The 15,603-nt window shown below is 56.8% G+C and overlaps 1 protein-coding gene across 1 annotated transcript; it reads left to right on the top strand.

Annotated features, from left to right (window-relative positions):
* Positions 1-232: 232 nt before the first annotated feature.
* On the top strand, positions 233-13,281 carry MPZ (myelin protein zero). Its single transcript, XM_030542506.1, is given in 6 exon segments — positions 233-443; positions 8,411-8,577; positions 8,686-8,899; positions 10,626-10,761; positions 12,083-12,143; positions 12,776-13,281. Coding segments are annotated over 6 exon segments (948 nt in total). The 5' UTR covers positions 233-376; the 3' UTR covers positions 13,079-13,281.
* The last annotated feature ends 2,322 nt before the right edge of the window (positions 13,282-15,603 follow it).

Below are 15,603 nucleotides of genomic sequence, written 5' to 3'. Positions count from 1 at the left end.
TCTGTCTGACTGCCAGTGTTTGCCATGCTCCTGCCCTCTGGCTCGCACTGCATTCCTCCTGGGGGCTGCAATGGCCCCTACGCGGCCGCAGAGAATGCTGCCTGACAAAGGTGGCTGTGTGCCCACAGTGTGTTTACCACTCGCTCACACATGCCAAACAAAATCCCCCTTTCAGTTTTGTTCCTCTCTCTCTCTTTCCCCCACCGCCCCAGATGCCAGGCTCCCATTGGCCCAGGCATTTTGCAGACCCTGCATCACTGAAGCTCTGGCTGTTTTTAAACCCCGGGGCCACTCTCCAGCCATCCTTCGGCGAGGAACTCTCGGCCCCACTGCTGGCTCGCCCATGCCTCTAGGAGTCATACAGTAACTGGAAGCTATGTGGTCCCAAGGCGCTTCGGGGAGTGGGAGCCTCGTGCTGGTCGCTGCCCTGTTCTCTGCACTGGGTAAGTGGCTTCTCCCGGGGGGTGGGAAGTTGTTCTCTCTTCCCAGAGAGACCAGTGGGTTGGTGAGGCACATGGTGGTGGGAGTGGGCCCTGCCCTGCAAGGTGCATGTCTCGGCAATAACCAGAAGCCACGTGGGGCTGGGAGAGGGAGGCAGAGGATGAGAGGCTGTTGTGGAGCAGCAATGCCAGGGGTTCAGTTGCCGGGGAGATGAGTTTTGTGACTGTTAGACTGGCAGTGGCTGCCCCTGGAAAACGGGCAGGCCGGGCTGTGCCTGCACCCTCTCCAGGAAGGTTCCTGCTGCTCCAGGAGCCACTCATACAGCCGGAGTTTCCCCTGCACTTTCCACCCAGAGGTTCCCAAAGTTTTACCCAGGCCACAGAAACGGAGCCCAGCTGCATGAAACTCTGGGCCTCTCCTCGACGCTGCCAGGGACCCAGCTGCCCTGTACGGAGGGGCGCATGCAAGGGAGCTGGTGACATTAGTGGGGAAGATCTGGGTGGGCAGAGCATTTCATGGGGGTCTCTGGAGTCAGAGGAGCCAGAGGTGGGGCTGGAGCAGGATGGCTCCAGGGACTGTTTGAAGCATTACAACTGCATCTTTAGCCTTGAGCTGCCTCGTTGCTTTGAGTCAATGACCCCCTGGCACGTCTGGTTCCCTTCTGTCCAGAGAGCCCTGCAGTCCTTGGGCACAGAGAGGAGGGAAGAATCCTGCACCAGCCCTGGGAGATGCCTCCCCCATCACTGGCTGGGGGCTGGGGCAAGAACCCAGCTCTGGCTAGGGTACTGGCGCACACTGGGCTGAATCCTCTGGCGTGTTTCATTCCATGCATTCCCACGTGGCACGGTTCCTGGCTCTCTCACTGCATTTCCCACCAACCTCCCTCCCATCCTGTGGGGCAGAGACAGGATCCAGCTGCTCAGAGTGCTGGCTTTTGGGGGCAGCTGCAGGGGCGCTCCCCTCTCCCTCTTCTTGGGCCCCTGGTCTGGGCCTGGGCGGGCTGCCGTTGTCACATCAGCACACGTTTCTGTTCATTGGAAGCTGGTAACAGATCCCGTTTCTGTCAGGGGAGGGTGTAACAGGCTGACACATCCCGGGCTGTAGCAGTCTCTCAGGGCCAGACTGGTAAAGGTATTTAGGTGCCTAGTGGGCACTGAAGTGTTTTTAAAAATCTCACAAGGCTTCTAAATCCCTGTAACAATCTGGCCCTCCCCCCAGCAGTGACATGGCATGTGCAGCATCCCAAGGCACCTCTCCGGTAGCTATCAGAGCATAGGAGCTGCTGTGCCAGAATGGACAGTTGGTCCATATAGTTTTGTATCCCTTCTCCTGCCATATGAACTCAGATCACTGGTGTATCTAGCCCCATGTTCTGAAGCTCCTTGGTCTACGTTGTCTGATATTACAAATAATACATGAAGCTAGAACCAGTTCATCCGCTGGGAATCAATGAATCTATAAATATTACTGGACTAAGCCAGGTTTCTGTCTACTCCTGTCCTGCCTTCTGTGGTACCGGGACCTTTGGGCAGGCTTGCACATGGTGATGGGAAAACCCCTTCCTGACCCCAGTGTGATCAGCTCACACCCTGGAGCATGAAGTTTCCTCTCTCTGATTAACCAAATGGTCCATGTCAGATGTAGTCAGTGTAGAACCTGGCGGGGTTCTAGCTGCAGGGTGTGTCCTTCATCAAGATTAGCTCTCCAGTTCCCATCTTCCTCCCCGCAGGGTGAGGGGAGGACAGGGAAGAGGCAGGCCCTTGACTCAGAGAATGCCTCAGAGGGTGGAGCCGCAGTGTGCTCCTGCCAGCCCCCCAATCACTGCCTACCATGTCCCTGGAACACGCCCACTGCCAGCTCCTGCCTTTATCGCAGAGCAGGGTTTGCCTTTGGAATCTCTTTTCCTTGGGCCAGTCGGGGATGTTTGGCTCTGTGTCTCTCCAGGCAGCATCAGGCTGCAGCCTAGTGGTCAGGGCCACAGTCCAGGCAGGACAGCATTGGCCCTCATTGGTTCCTTGCCCCTTAGTTCTTCCCCCAGCCCAGGCTCCAGTGCCAGCTTCCTGGAGGCCTTTTGGCTCAGGCTGCAGCCTGGCTACCATGTGAACGAACCTGTGCTCCTTGCTCTCCCAATGGAGCGGGGGTTGGGGAAACCCATGTGGGAAGATCCCCCTTCTCCCATCCTTTGCTTTCCTCCTGTCCTGACAGCTTGAAGGCTCACGGACACCAGGCACAGCCCTGTGTCCCGCCGGAGCAGTGCCAGCCTGGCGATGGCAACAGGAGCTCCCAGCCATTCAGCACAGGCCGTGCAGAGCAGAAGAGAACTCGCCCATGTCTAGCTGAGCTCGGTCCCTGCCTGGGTTTGAGAATAATGGGCCAGATCCCCCAGTGATGTGATTCAGCCCCACTCCATGGGCCATCATTGGCACTAGACTAAGTTACACCTGCCGAGGGTCCTTGAGGGCTAATTCACCATCATCCTGCCCCTTGGGCTGCCATTTACACCAGTGAACAGTGCCACTACACTGGTGTGACTGCATTTACAGCCACTGTGCACTGGTGAAAATGCCCACACAAGGAACAGGGTCTAGTGGTGAGAGGAGGCAGCAGCCACCAAAACTCCTGGGTTCTATTCCTGGCTTCGCCACTGATTTATTATAGACTTTGAAATGCACCCATCACAGCCTCCAGGCCCAGATGACAGTGTCCCTTGGAGCAGGAGAACAGTTCTGCCAAACTGACATTAAACTAGGAGGAACGGTAGATACACTGGAGGGTAGGGATAGGATACAGAAGGATCTAGACAAATTAGAGGACTTGGTAAAAATAAATCTGATGAGATTCAACAAGGACAAGTGCAGAGTCCTGCACTTAGGACGGAAGAATCCGTTCCACTGCTACAGACTACGGACCAAATGGCTGGGCAGCAGTTCTGCAGAAAAGGACCTAGGGGTTACAGTGGACGAGAAGCTGGATATGAGTCAACAGTGTGCCCTTGTTGCCAAGAAGGCTAACGGCATTTTGGGCTGTATAAGTAGGGGCATTGCCAGCAGATCGAGGGACGTGATCATTCCCCTCTATTCGACATTGGTGAGGCCTCATCTGGAGCACTGTGTCCAGTTTTGAGCCCCACACTACAAGAAGGATGTGGAAAATTGGACAGTCCAGTGGAGGGCAACAAAAATGTTTAGGGGGCTGGAGCATATGACTTATGAGGAGAGGCTGAGGGAACTGGGATTGTTTAGTCTGCAGAAGAGAAGAATGAGGGGGGATTTGATGGCTGCTTTCAACTACCTGAAAGGGGGTTCCAAAGAGAGGGCCGGCTCCAGGCACAAGCTTATCAAGCAGGTGCTTGGGGTGGCAACTCCGGAGTGGGGCGGCACTTTCAGGTATTCGGTGGCAATTCGGCGGAGGGTCCCTCACTCCTGCTCGGACCGAAGGACCTACCACTGAATTGCTGCAGATCACGATCGCAGGTTTTGGGGGTTTTTTTGGCTGCTTGGGGCGGCAAAACCCCTGGAGCCAGCCCTGTCCAAAGAGGATGGATCTAGACTGTTCTCAGTGGTAGCAGATGACAGAACAAGGAGTAACGGTTTCAAATTGCAGTGCAGGAGGTTTAGGTTGGATATTAGGAAAAACTTTTTCCCTAGGAGGGTGGTGAAGCACTGGAATGGGTTACCTAGGGAGGTGGTGGAATCTCCTGCCTTAGAGGTTTTTAAGGCCTGGCTTGACAAAGCCCTGGCTGAGATAATTTAGCTGGGGACTGGTCCTGCTTTGAGCAGGGGATTGGACTAGATGACCTCCTGAGGTCCCTTCCAACCCTAACATTCTCTGATTCTATGAAACTCCCACCCACTGAAAACCATGACCCTGGAATGGCAAAGGTCAGGGAGACCACCACCCCTGGCCCCGAGGGTTCAACTACCCCAGGGTTTAGCTGCACATAAACACTGCAATCCAACCCTGCAGGTGAATTGCACCATAGCGGGGTCAGGAGAGCCAGCAGAGTCAGACTCTTGAGCATCTCAGGGGTCGGGCCTCACCTCTTCATAAGATCATCATCCCAGCCGGTCTGAGCTGCCTCCATGGCACAGGGCTGGGAGGGGGCTCACTTTGGGCTTCGCAGAGTTTCCATTCTGCAAACTGGAAGCAGCCAAGAAGCCAGTGCAGTCTGGGCAGCCCATGTGATCCACTCTGTGCCTAATGCAGTACCTGCAGCATCACAGAGGAAGCTGGGTGACCAACCTGCTCTGTAGCCTTGGGAGCAAGTCACACACACACACACACACACACACACACACACACACACACACATCCCATGACTCTGTTTCCCCATCTGTGCAGTGATGATCCTGACCACCTCCCAGGAGGATGCAAGGGTTTGGTCCCTAACATGTGCATTGTTAGAGGTTCTCAGTGGGCAGGGTCTGGGGAGCAGAACGGCCATGTTCTCTCCTGCTGGGCAGCCTGGACTCTGCACTCTGCGGTTCACGCACCTCATCCCTTGGCTCTTCCTTCTCCTCTCCCCCTGCCCTCCCAGGGGCCCAGCTGCACAGACACTAGCACATGTTGAGCAACTCTGATGGCGCCTTTCTCCGCTCACGTCCATGGCTAGCGAGCACGAGTGGAAGGGGGAGTTAAATCCGCAGCTTCCATTTCTCTGAGCACACACAGGCCTGACTACCTGGTTGGTACCCCCCACATTTTGCTAAAACACTACAGTGTGCTGGCATTTCCCATAACCACTCTGCTGCTGCTGAACTGCCAGGGAGCCCACTTAGCACAGCTGCTCTGCCACAGAGGGCTCCAGGTACACCAGGGAGAAACACACCTGCCGAACTGCACGGGGCATTAGTATACCCAGCTAGAGCACACCTGCTGTGCTGAATGGGGCAGTAGTGCACCCAGGGAGAGCACACCTGCAGTGCTGCACAGGGCACTAGTGCACCCAGCTAGAGCACACCTGCAGTGTTGCACAGGGCACTAGTGCACCCAGCTAGAGCACACCTGCAGTGCTGCACGGGGCACTAGTGCACCCAGCTAGAGCACACCTGCAGTGCTGCACGGGGCACTAGTGCACCCAGCTAGAGAACACCTGCCATGCTGCACAGGGCACTAGTGCACCCAGCTAGAGCACACCTGCAGTGCTGCACGGGGCACTAGTGCACCCAGCTAGAGAACACCTGCCATGCTGCAAAGTTTGCTTCCCCTCCCCTCCTCAGACCCCAAATGGCCCTTCTATGGCACTATCTGGGGAGGGAGTTCGCACCCAGCCCCATGTGTCTGCCTCTGGCTTTGCGTCCCCTTAGTTCACAGGGGAATGTCATTAGCTGCCCCCCTTGCCAGCTGTGAGGACCTAGTGATCTTCAGGAAAAGGACATTTTACTGCAGAAAGCTCCTAAGGCACAAGCTCAAGGAGAGCTGGGCTGGGTGGTACAGAGAGCAGCACGAGGCTGGCACTGGCCACCTGGCAGACATGCCCCGGCTCCTCTTACCACCTGGAGCTGCCTCTACCTGTCAGCTGTGATGATTCCCCGCCCTTCCCCCGGATCTATGGCCCAATGGCTCAGTTTGTATTTGGTAGAATGCCACGACCCACCCTTAGAGAGGTGTAAGATAAGACGCTTTCGTGAATGCTAGCCTCAGCCAGCCCTGCTCCTAGCTGCTCTGAGTGCTTCTCAAGGCCCTTTCACGTCCCAGACATCAGTGTATTAGGGCAGGAGAGGAAGTGAAACCCCGTGAGCTCAGTGACTGGCCCAGGGTTACGCAGGGAGCCCGCAGCAGGGAAGGGAATTGAAGGCAGGTCTCCTATGTTAGTACCCTGCCCACAGGGCCATCCTTCCGCTCCAGCCAGTCCGGGAGGGAAGGGAGACACAGGCCTGGTGCGCCATTCTGCACAGTGGCATTTCCCCACAATGCTGGCCTGCCTGATCAGTGTAAGTGGGGCTGGGGGTGCAGCATCTGACCCCCCTAGTCGGGGGGGGCAGGGGCATGCCCCCTTTAGCAGCGGTGACATGAGGTGAGGCCAGCGGCTGACTGCAATGTCTGCATTACTGGACCACAGCACAGCCTTCCAGTTCAGACATCTGGAGCTACAGCAGCACCACTCTCCCCACAATCAGCTCCAGGGGCCCGGCCTGGCTCCTGGGCCCAGCTGCCCATGGCAGTGGCCTGGGAGCAATTGTGGGTCCTTTGGTTTCACAGACTCTTTCTGCCCCATTCTTGGCTTGTTGAGTGTCACAGCTCCTGCCTGGCTGTGGCCAGCTGCCAGCTCCCACCAGCTCCATTGGGCAGGATCTGCTGCCCATAGCAGAGAGAGAGGAGCAAAGCTGAGTGCTGGCTGGGCCCACTCATGCAGAAGCATGGAATGGGACCCAGCAGCTCTAAACCACCCTGCTAGGGTGTGTCTCGCTAAAGGGCGGTGGTTGAGTCAGGTCCTAGGAGGAGCCATGGCTAAAACCAGCGACAAGGGGCACCCAGCACCTGAAGCAGGGAAGAAGTGGAGTTTAGCTAGCACTCATCAGGTAACCTCAGCTCCTCTCCTAGCCAGGATGAGCCCCAGCCCAGGCCACGGTAGGGCCTTGGCCTCCAGCCAGCGCCTCTGACAATCCCTGCCCCACCCTCAGCATTGACATGGGGGCAGGAGGCTTCATTTCTCACAGGGCTGCACTAGGGAGTGGGAAGAGACATGGGTCACAGAAGGCAGTGGCTCCGCAGGTGTCAGCCAGGGCATCCACGGGCCTGGATGCAGCTGTGAATGGCTATCGAACCAGGGATGCAGGTGCAGACTGGACAGACATTCCTAAGGGGTGTCTGGCCCCGCTGCTCTGTCTGGCCCAGGACTTGCCCCTCAAGCCTGCGAGAGGGTGAGACCCCATGCTGGGCAGCCAGGGTGGAACAGCAGGGAAATCTCCCTCCACTGCCAGGAATGTCAGCTCGGGGGTGGACAAAGGCCTGGGCGAGCGCTTGTCTGGAGCACAATTCCCCCTTTGAGCTGCCAGCTCAGCGTCACCCAAGTGGCTCCAGCAAACCTAGCAATGTTCTGGCCCCCAACCCAGAGCCCAGTGAGCTCGCCAAAGCCTCCTCCAGCAGAGCTGGGCCGGGCGGAGGGGAGGGGACCAGAACAAAGCCATACACAGCGGGGACAATGGGCCAGTGTCAGGGCCCAGCCCTTGTGGATTCTCCGAAATGGAACAAAGGGGCCTTTGCCCCCCAGCCGGCATGTTTCCAGCGAGGGCTGTGCCAAGGTGGGCACACAGCCTCCTGAGGGAGCAATGCGCCTGCTGGCCTGGGAGTCAGGACTGTCTGAGCCCATCTAGAGAATTCAGAGTGACCGCATTGCCTAGGGGCTTCTGCTAACACCCCCACCTGGCACCGAGGATGGACACCCCTCTAGACTCTCCATACCCAGCATAGCACCGGGCATGCCACCGGTAACAGAGATGGTGCCCTCATGTGGCATTGCCCTACCCCACTGCACAGGCTATCGTAAGAGGGAGTCTCATAGGAGCTGCTAACATCTCCTTCCACTGCACAGCCTGGCCAGCCTCTGCCTGCCTGGACAGGAGCTGTGTGACACCCCGTGCCACGCTTTGGCTCCACGTACAGGGAGAAGCATCCCATTGTGGGTAAAGCACCAGCCTGGCATCCAAGCTGTCTATGCTACAGTCGTGGCTCTGCTACTACCTGGCTACATGACCTCGGGCAAGTCACTGTGCTCCATGTGTGACACAGAGACATCAAAGCCCCGGGCTGTGGCAGGGCTTCCCTGGGCTGGGAGGGAGAGAGAATTGTCCTTTACTAGCTGGGACTCTCCACTGCTGGGTATTTTGCCCCTTCCCCACCCACGCATGCAGATGTGGGCAGGGTGCCTAGGTGCCTAGCATACCTGCTCAGCAGTGGGTAGGAGCTGGCTTGGTTCTGCTCCTGGGCAGCAGGGCTGGAATGACTCTCGGGCTTCGTCTCCCTGCAGTGCTGGCTCCGACCCTGGCCATCCACGTTTACACACACCGGGAGGTCCATGGCACGGTGGGATCACAGGTCACCCTTGCCTGCAGCTTCTGGTCCAGCGAGTGGATCTCTGAAGATGTCTCCATCACCTGGCTGTTCCAGCCAGAGAGTGGCAAGGACACCATCTCAGTAAGAGGCTGGTGGCCCAGGCCAGGCCCCTGCATCCATCCATCCCATCCCCTAGGCTCTGCCCCAGCTTAGCTCGCATCCTCATCCCTCTCTTGTGTCTTCCCCCAGATATTCCACTTCGTGAAGGGGCAGCCCTACGTCGATGAAGTGGGCGCCTTCAAGAATCGCATGGAGTGGGTGGGGGACCCACACCGCAAGGACGGCTCCATCATCATCCGCAACCTGGACTACACCGACAACGGCACCTTCACCTGCGACGTCAAGAACCCACCCGACATTGGTGGCAAGTCGTCTCAGGTCACCCTCTATGTCCTCGAGAAAGGTATGGTGGGAAGGCGCTCGGCACATGGCTCTGCCCCACTGAGATGTAGGAGCCTGCTAACTTCCAGTCACACCATCAACACCCTCACCTGCCCCTCGTTATCTGGGGTGCCCCACACCTGATCCCACCCCTCAGACTCTCATGTGGCCCCACCCTGCCCCTCGACTCAAACGTAGTCCTGTCCTGCCCCTTTGACCCACACGACCTCACCCTGCCCCTGAGACCCATGTGGCCCTATCCCACCCCCAAGACTCACACATGACCCCATCTCACCCCTCAGACCCACATGTGACTCCAGACTGCCTCAGCCTGGGGTCTGGATGCGGAAACCCAGCTTATGGGGAGCTTCTCTGCTCATGCCGCGTTCAAGCTGGCAGTTACTGGCCCGATCCTGCATGAAGCCGCACTCCCTCAGCACCTGCTGGAGTCAGGGGCTGAGAAATCTCAGCACCACGTAGGCGCCACACCCAAGTTGGGGATTCCCAGGAAAGGGACCTGGGGCTATCCTAACTCTGTCCCCAACACCCTGGCATGGTCCAGAGCCACTCCCATCCCTTTGAGCCCCTCAATAAGCCAGCCAGAGAGCCCACCCTCCTGCCACCTCCCCTTAACTCCACCCTCTGCATCCCCTGTCCTCTCTCCCCTCATGCCCTCTCTAGATTTAGCACACAGATCCCTTCCATGGCCCTTTCCATCCTTAACTCTTCCCTGGAGCAGATAATGTCCAGCGCGGGGCTGACAGTGTTTCCAGTGATCATTGTTGATGTTCCAGCAGCACCTGAGGGTCCCAGCCAGGAGTGTAGGCCCTTTGTGCTAGGTGCTGCCCACAACACTGGACAAGGCCATGGGGAGTAGCCCATAGGGAATAATCCTGCCCTGATGCCCAACTGTGGGACTGTGGAGACCTAACAGGACTTTTGCTGCTCTAACTCCTGGAGTTTTGGGGACAGATCCCAAGGCCCCTACCAATGTGGGGGGATGGGAATGGTGGGCTGTGGTTGGAGAATGGAACTTCTGAAGAGCGAAGCCTCTTATTAAGCCAATGGCAAGACCGGCAGCACCCCCTAGCCCCGTTCCCTGCCCCACCACAAGTCCCGCTGCCTCAATACACCTTGGCAAGGACCTGCAGTCACGGGATGATGCTGCTACATGCTAGTCTGCTTCCAGCCACTAGGGGCAGCACTGAGACCCCAAATAACTCATCTGACACAGCCATGACACATGGCCCACCCCCAGGCAATACAATGGGGGGGCTGAAATGGAGCCATGTATCTCAGGCTGTCCCACCTCCCTAGCTCTGAGCATGAGCAGCATTCCAGGTGTGCCTGTGTGTGTAGTAATCCCAGCTGTGCCACCAACCTTGGGCAAGCCCCATCCCCTCGCTATGCCTCAGTTTCCCCTCCCACCTATTGTATATTCAGACTGTGAGCTCCCTGTATCTGTTCAGCACCTGGCACAATGAAGGTCTGTTCTCAGTTGGGTCATTCAGTGCGATAGTATTATAGATAATAAATACTGCTAAGGAACCATGTTCAGGGCCCCGCCAAATCCCCATGGATTTCACAGATTTTAAGGCCAGAGAGGGCCCACCCTAGTCAGAACCCAGGCCGGAGACCCTCCCCCCAGGCTTCCGGCCTCCAGCCTCTATCTGGCGGTTGAGCCAAAGTGGGGCTTGGGGCAGAGTCCTAGGGCATGTGCCTTGGTAACAGGTCTCTCTCCTCCTCAGTACCCACCAGGTACGGTGTGGTCTTGGGGGCCGTCATCGGAGGAGTGCTGGGGTTGGTCATCCTTGTGGTGGTGATAGGCTATCTCATCAGGTATTGCTGGCTAAGGAGGCAGGCAACGCTGCAGAGGCAACTCAGGTAGGGATGTGCTGGAGGGGCATGGCGTGGGCTGGGCTGGGGTGCTGGGAGATGGAACATAGGGTGAAGCACTGTGCAGGGGGTGAGGAGATCACCGTGCTGGGATGTGGGGTTGGAGCTGGGGTGGGGGAAGTGCTGTGCTGGGGGCTGCAAGTTGGGCTGGCATCCCCTAGGGAGTATCTGCAGGGGGAAGGCTGAAGTGACTAATTCACTCAGGGGATGGGTAATGGCAGGGCAGGGACAGGGGACAGGTCAGGACCATGCTCATCCTGCCTCCTGCACTGGCTCCTGCTGCGATCTGTGGGGAAGATACAGTGAGGCTGGTGTGAAGCCAGTGGCTTCTTTCAGAAGCCCCTGGCCAATTCAGAGTCCTGTTGCCCCTGCTCTGCTCTGCTCTGCTCTGCATTGCTTGGCAGGCTGGACACAAGCAAACAATCTGCATCTGAGTATGGCCAAATGTCAGTGTCTACATGTAGGTGCAAGAAATGGAGGCCATGTTTACAGGATAGGAGACTCTGCAAAAGATTTGGGGGTTGGGGCTCCCAGTGCGATGCTGTGGCCAAAAGGGCCACTGCAATCCTTGGATACATCAACAGGGGAATATCAAGCTGGAGTAGGGAGGTTATTTTACCTCTGCATCTGGCACTGGTGTGATGGCTGCTGGAGTCCTGCATCCAGTTGAGGTGTCCACAGTTCAAGAAAGATGTTGACAAACTAGAGAGGGGTCATAAGGGAAGATCCATGAGAACAATGAATGGTTTAGAAAACGTGCCTTTTAATGATTGATTCAAGGAGTTCAACCTGTTTAGCTTAAAAAAGAGAAAGTTCAGAGGTGACTTGCTCACAGACACCTGACATTGGCCACCATTGGAAGACAGGATACTGGACTAGATGGACCTTTGGTCTGACCCAGTATGGCTGTTCTTATGTTCTTATGTACCTACATGGGGAACAAATATTTATTTAATAACTGGCTCTTCAGTCTAGCAAAGGCCTAACATGATCCAATGGCTGGAAGTTGAAGCTAGACAAATTCAGACTAGAAACAATGTGCAATTTTTTTAACACTGAGGGTAATTAACCATTGGAAGAACTTGCCAAAGGTCATGGGGGATTCTCCATCACTGGCCATTTTTAAATTGAGAGGGGATGTTTTCCTAGAAGCTCTGCTCTACTTCAAACAGGAATTAATTCAGGGAAGTCCCATGATCTGTGTTATCCAGGAGGTCAGATTAGACAGTCACAGTGGTCCTTTCTAACCATGGAATCTATGAATCAGGCGTCTTACAGGCAGTGCTGACCAATTTCTGTTCTTATTTAGTGCTATGGAGAAAGGCAAACTGCAGCGGTCAGCCAAGGATTCATCAAAACGAGGCCGCCAGGTGAGCAGGAGAGAACATGACGGGGGGGAGGTGGGGGACTCACAGGACAGCACTAACAGAGCTACTCCCAGCCCCAGATCTCAAAGGGGGTAAAGCACCCGGGTCCTCCTTTGCAGACAGGGAAACACAGGCCCAGGGAGGAGCAGTGAGGCAGCAGGAGGCGGGAGTAGAACCCACCTATCTCAGCTCCCAGTATCACACTCCAGCCCCACAAGGAAAACAACTGAGCCCTTGGCTACCAGTGGGAGTGCGCCCCGGGAAGGAGAGAGGGAAGTAACCTGCTCTCCCTCAAGTCACTGGTAAATTTCCCACTGCCTCCAGTGGGACCCACAGAAAGGTCCCAAGTTAGGGCCTGATCCTGTGGGTTGCCCTTAGGTCCCCTGAATTCAGCAGTAGTCGAGGTTTCCCAGCATCCCACGGGCTCATGGCCCGAGTGCTGGCGGGGCTGGAAGGAGGGTTACAGACCTGGGAAACGGCCCAGCACACTAAGGCCTCCCTGCTTCCCCAAGCCAGCCCTGACAGTGTTTGCTGCTGGTGTCTCCCCACACACTTGGGGGTGGAGTTTACCCATCAGCCACAGCCTTCCTGCCCCACTGCAGCTGCCAGACTCACCGCTCTCCTTCCCCCCACAGCCCCCTGTCCTGTACGCCATGCTGGACCATAGCCGGAGCACCAAGTCAGCCAGCGAGAAGAAATCCAAGGGCGGCCTGGGCGAGTCCCGCAAGGACAAGAAATAGCGGTTAGCAGGCAGGGAAGGTACCCCCAAGGCAGGCGCCGAGCCCCCCCGCAGTTCAAAGGTCGTCATGACCATCGAGATGGAATTGAGGGGGGATGAGGCTGAGGCCACTGGCCTCAAACCCGCCGTCAAGTCCCCGAGCAAGAACAGCCTCAAAAATGCCCTGATGAACATCATCAAGATGGACTCAGAAAAATGATGAACACCCCCAAACTGAGGAAGAGGGTGTCCTGCCTCTCCCCCTCGGCTTCCTGAGGGAGGGGGCCAGGAAGCCTGCCCCACCATCCCCTCCTCCTGGCTTCACCTCTCAGCACTACTCTGCGGAGAGCCTGCTCTCTGGTCCATCGGGCTGAGGGGCAGGGCTAGGCCATGGCACATCAGCACGGGCTCCCTCTCTCTAGGCTATGGGGGCATTAGCCCCTACTGGCACTGCAGGTGAGACACTGCCAGACAGAATCAGGCATCCCTTCTAAGATAGCTGGTGTGAGGGCAGTGCCAGCCCCACCAGCAGGTGCCTGGTTGGTGAGAGGTGCCAGGTTGCACCTGCCCTGGGACTGTGTATGGATGAGGGAGGGAGTTGCCTTGTGGGTCTGCGTGCACCACATATGGCCCCAAGCCAGCCAGGTGACACAAAGGCCTGGGACAGAGCAGAGGAGACGGCCCCAGGTGAGAAGGGTGCTGCCAGTGAGGCCTCTCTCATCCTGGCCCCAACTCCTCCGGGGCCTGCCCCTGCCCTCAGGCTAGGGGACTCTACAAGGATTTGGGTGTGGTCCTTGGACAGGGTCCTCACAGAAATGGCCGCCCAATGTCCTGGCCTGAGAGACCGGACTCCCAGCAGCCGCTAAGCCTGACGAGACATGGAAGCCATGAGGATGGGATGGCCAGGGCCCCTCGTCCCTGACATGAAACCCCTATGTATGGTACCTTCCACTGCGTGAACATCTGTAAAAAAAAAACCTCCCCTGCCCAGTGCCCCGGGCACAGGTGTAATTTTTTATTTGAAGACACAATCAGTGATTCTGGGATTCAGCAGGATGGTTTAACCCCCGACTCCCCAGGGGCTTCCCTCAAGCAGGGGCAGCTAGGGGCACCATCTAGTCCCATCCTGGTGCCTGCCAGCATCTGCCCTCCCACCCCCCAGCACTGTGATGTCTGCCGTATGGCCCCTGCTCCCTGCCCCACCGACCATGTGGGAGTTACACCATCCTGGGACACCCCCAGCCCACCGGCTCCAAACCCTTTGGTGATGGAAGGGTTTTCATCCTCCGTGGGGGGTTTTACCTTGGATTCATCCCTTTTGCTCTTTCATCCCTTCTTGCCATTTTCTTGTCTCTTCCCGTGACTGAGCACAAATGATGTCACACAGTGCCCCCCGCCACCCTCACTCCCTCCAGGTCTCTGCTCCTGCCCTGCCCATTTTCAGATTAACCCTGTCGTGACGATGCACTCGGTAACCTCCCTGTGCCTCTGGGGCCCCTTGCCAGCAGCCAAAGGCTCCTGGAGGAGGGGAGACTGCCTCAAGGCCAGGAGGTGCCACACTGAGGACCCCCTGCCCAGGCTGCTGCTGGGACCCCCATCTCCCACGGCCTCCTCTCTGCCCCAAAACTGGGCTGCCCTACCCCTAAGGACAAGCCAGGGCTGGCTGTGCCCTAGGGATCAGGCCAGCGGGTCACTCTGTGTGTATGTGGATACAGCAGTATCTATGGCAGGCTCTGGGCACGCGCTGTGCAGATAACGTCTGTCCATGAGGAGCTGTTCTAAACCACTAAACTGTAGCTGTGTGTGTCCAGTGAAGCGTGGTGTATTTTCTACATTCTGTACATTCCCCTGAGCAACAAAGACACCATTAAACCCTTAATAAAAACTGACATTTCTAGGAACAGACAGACAAACAAACAGGCTGGGCTTGTTATCCCGCGTTCCCTGCCGTGGGTTGAGTGGCCTTTGCCACAGATCAGCTATGGGCAAGAGAAGCCCAGCTGGCTTAGTCAAAAGCATGCCATACAGCCTCAGCCCTGCCCAAGTGGGACCTCATGGAGGGGCGAGCACGGAATTCAATCTTTGGCCTCTCTGCTCTGGAAGGAACCCTTTAGGGCCTGATACCATGCTGAGAATTTTGCCTTTGACTCATGTGGGCCCTGGAGCTGGCCATTAGTACCACTGGAGTTTTGTGACATGGACAATTGTTCCCTAGGAATCCAGCAAACACCTCAGCTCACGCTGCCACCCGAATGAGCCACAAATTTGGGTTGCTACCACAGCTTGGGCTGGACTTGGATCCAGTGAGGCAAGAACTGTGCCCCCTGAGCCCTCCCCCGCTCAGGGACTAGATAGATGTGACATGGCTTTCCTGTACCATGTCCAACCTGTGTGCACCTCTAGATATGTCACTATGTGCCACTGGGACTCTGCCCCCTTCCCTGGCCGGCTCACTGACCCTATGGCCAGTGTGTCATGCTGGGAATTGTTCACCCACTCTGAGAGTGCAGCCCTGTCTGGATAACACCATCAAGTTGTGTCCTTACCACAGCATTTGTCACAACACAACAGGATGGCACCTATATGGAGATATACCTATCTCACAGAACTGGAAGGGCTCCCGAAAGGTCATCGAGTCCAGCCCCCTGCCTTCACTAGCAGGACCAAGTACTGATTTTGCCCCAGATCCCTAAGTGGCCCCCTTAAGGACTGAACTCACAACCCTGGGTTTAGCAGGCCAATGCT

This window comes from Gopherus evgoodei, chromosome 24, assembly GCF_007399415.2.
Source record: "Gopherus evgoodei ecotype Sinaloan lineage chromosome 24, rGopEvg1_v1.p, whole genome shotgun sequence".
In the NCBI taxonomy this organism is placed as follows: Eukaryota; Metazoa; Chordata; order Testudines; family Testudinidae; genus Gopherus; species Gopherus evgoodei.
This window is presented reverse-complemented; position numbering and strand designations above follow the sequence as displayed.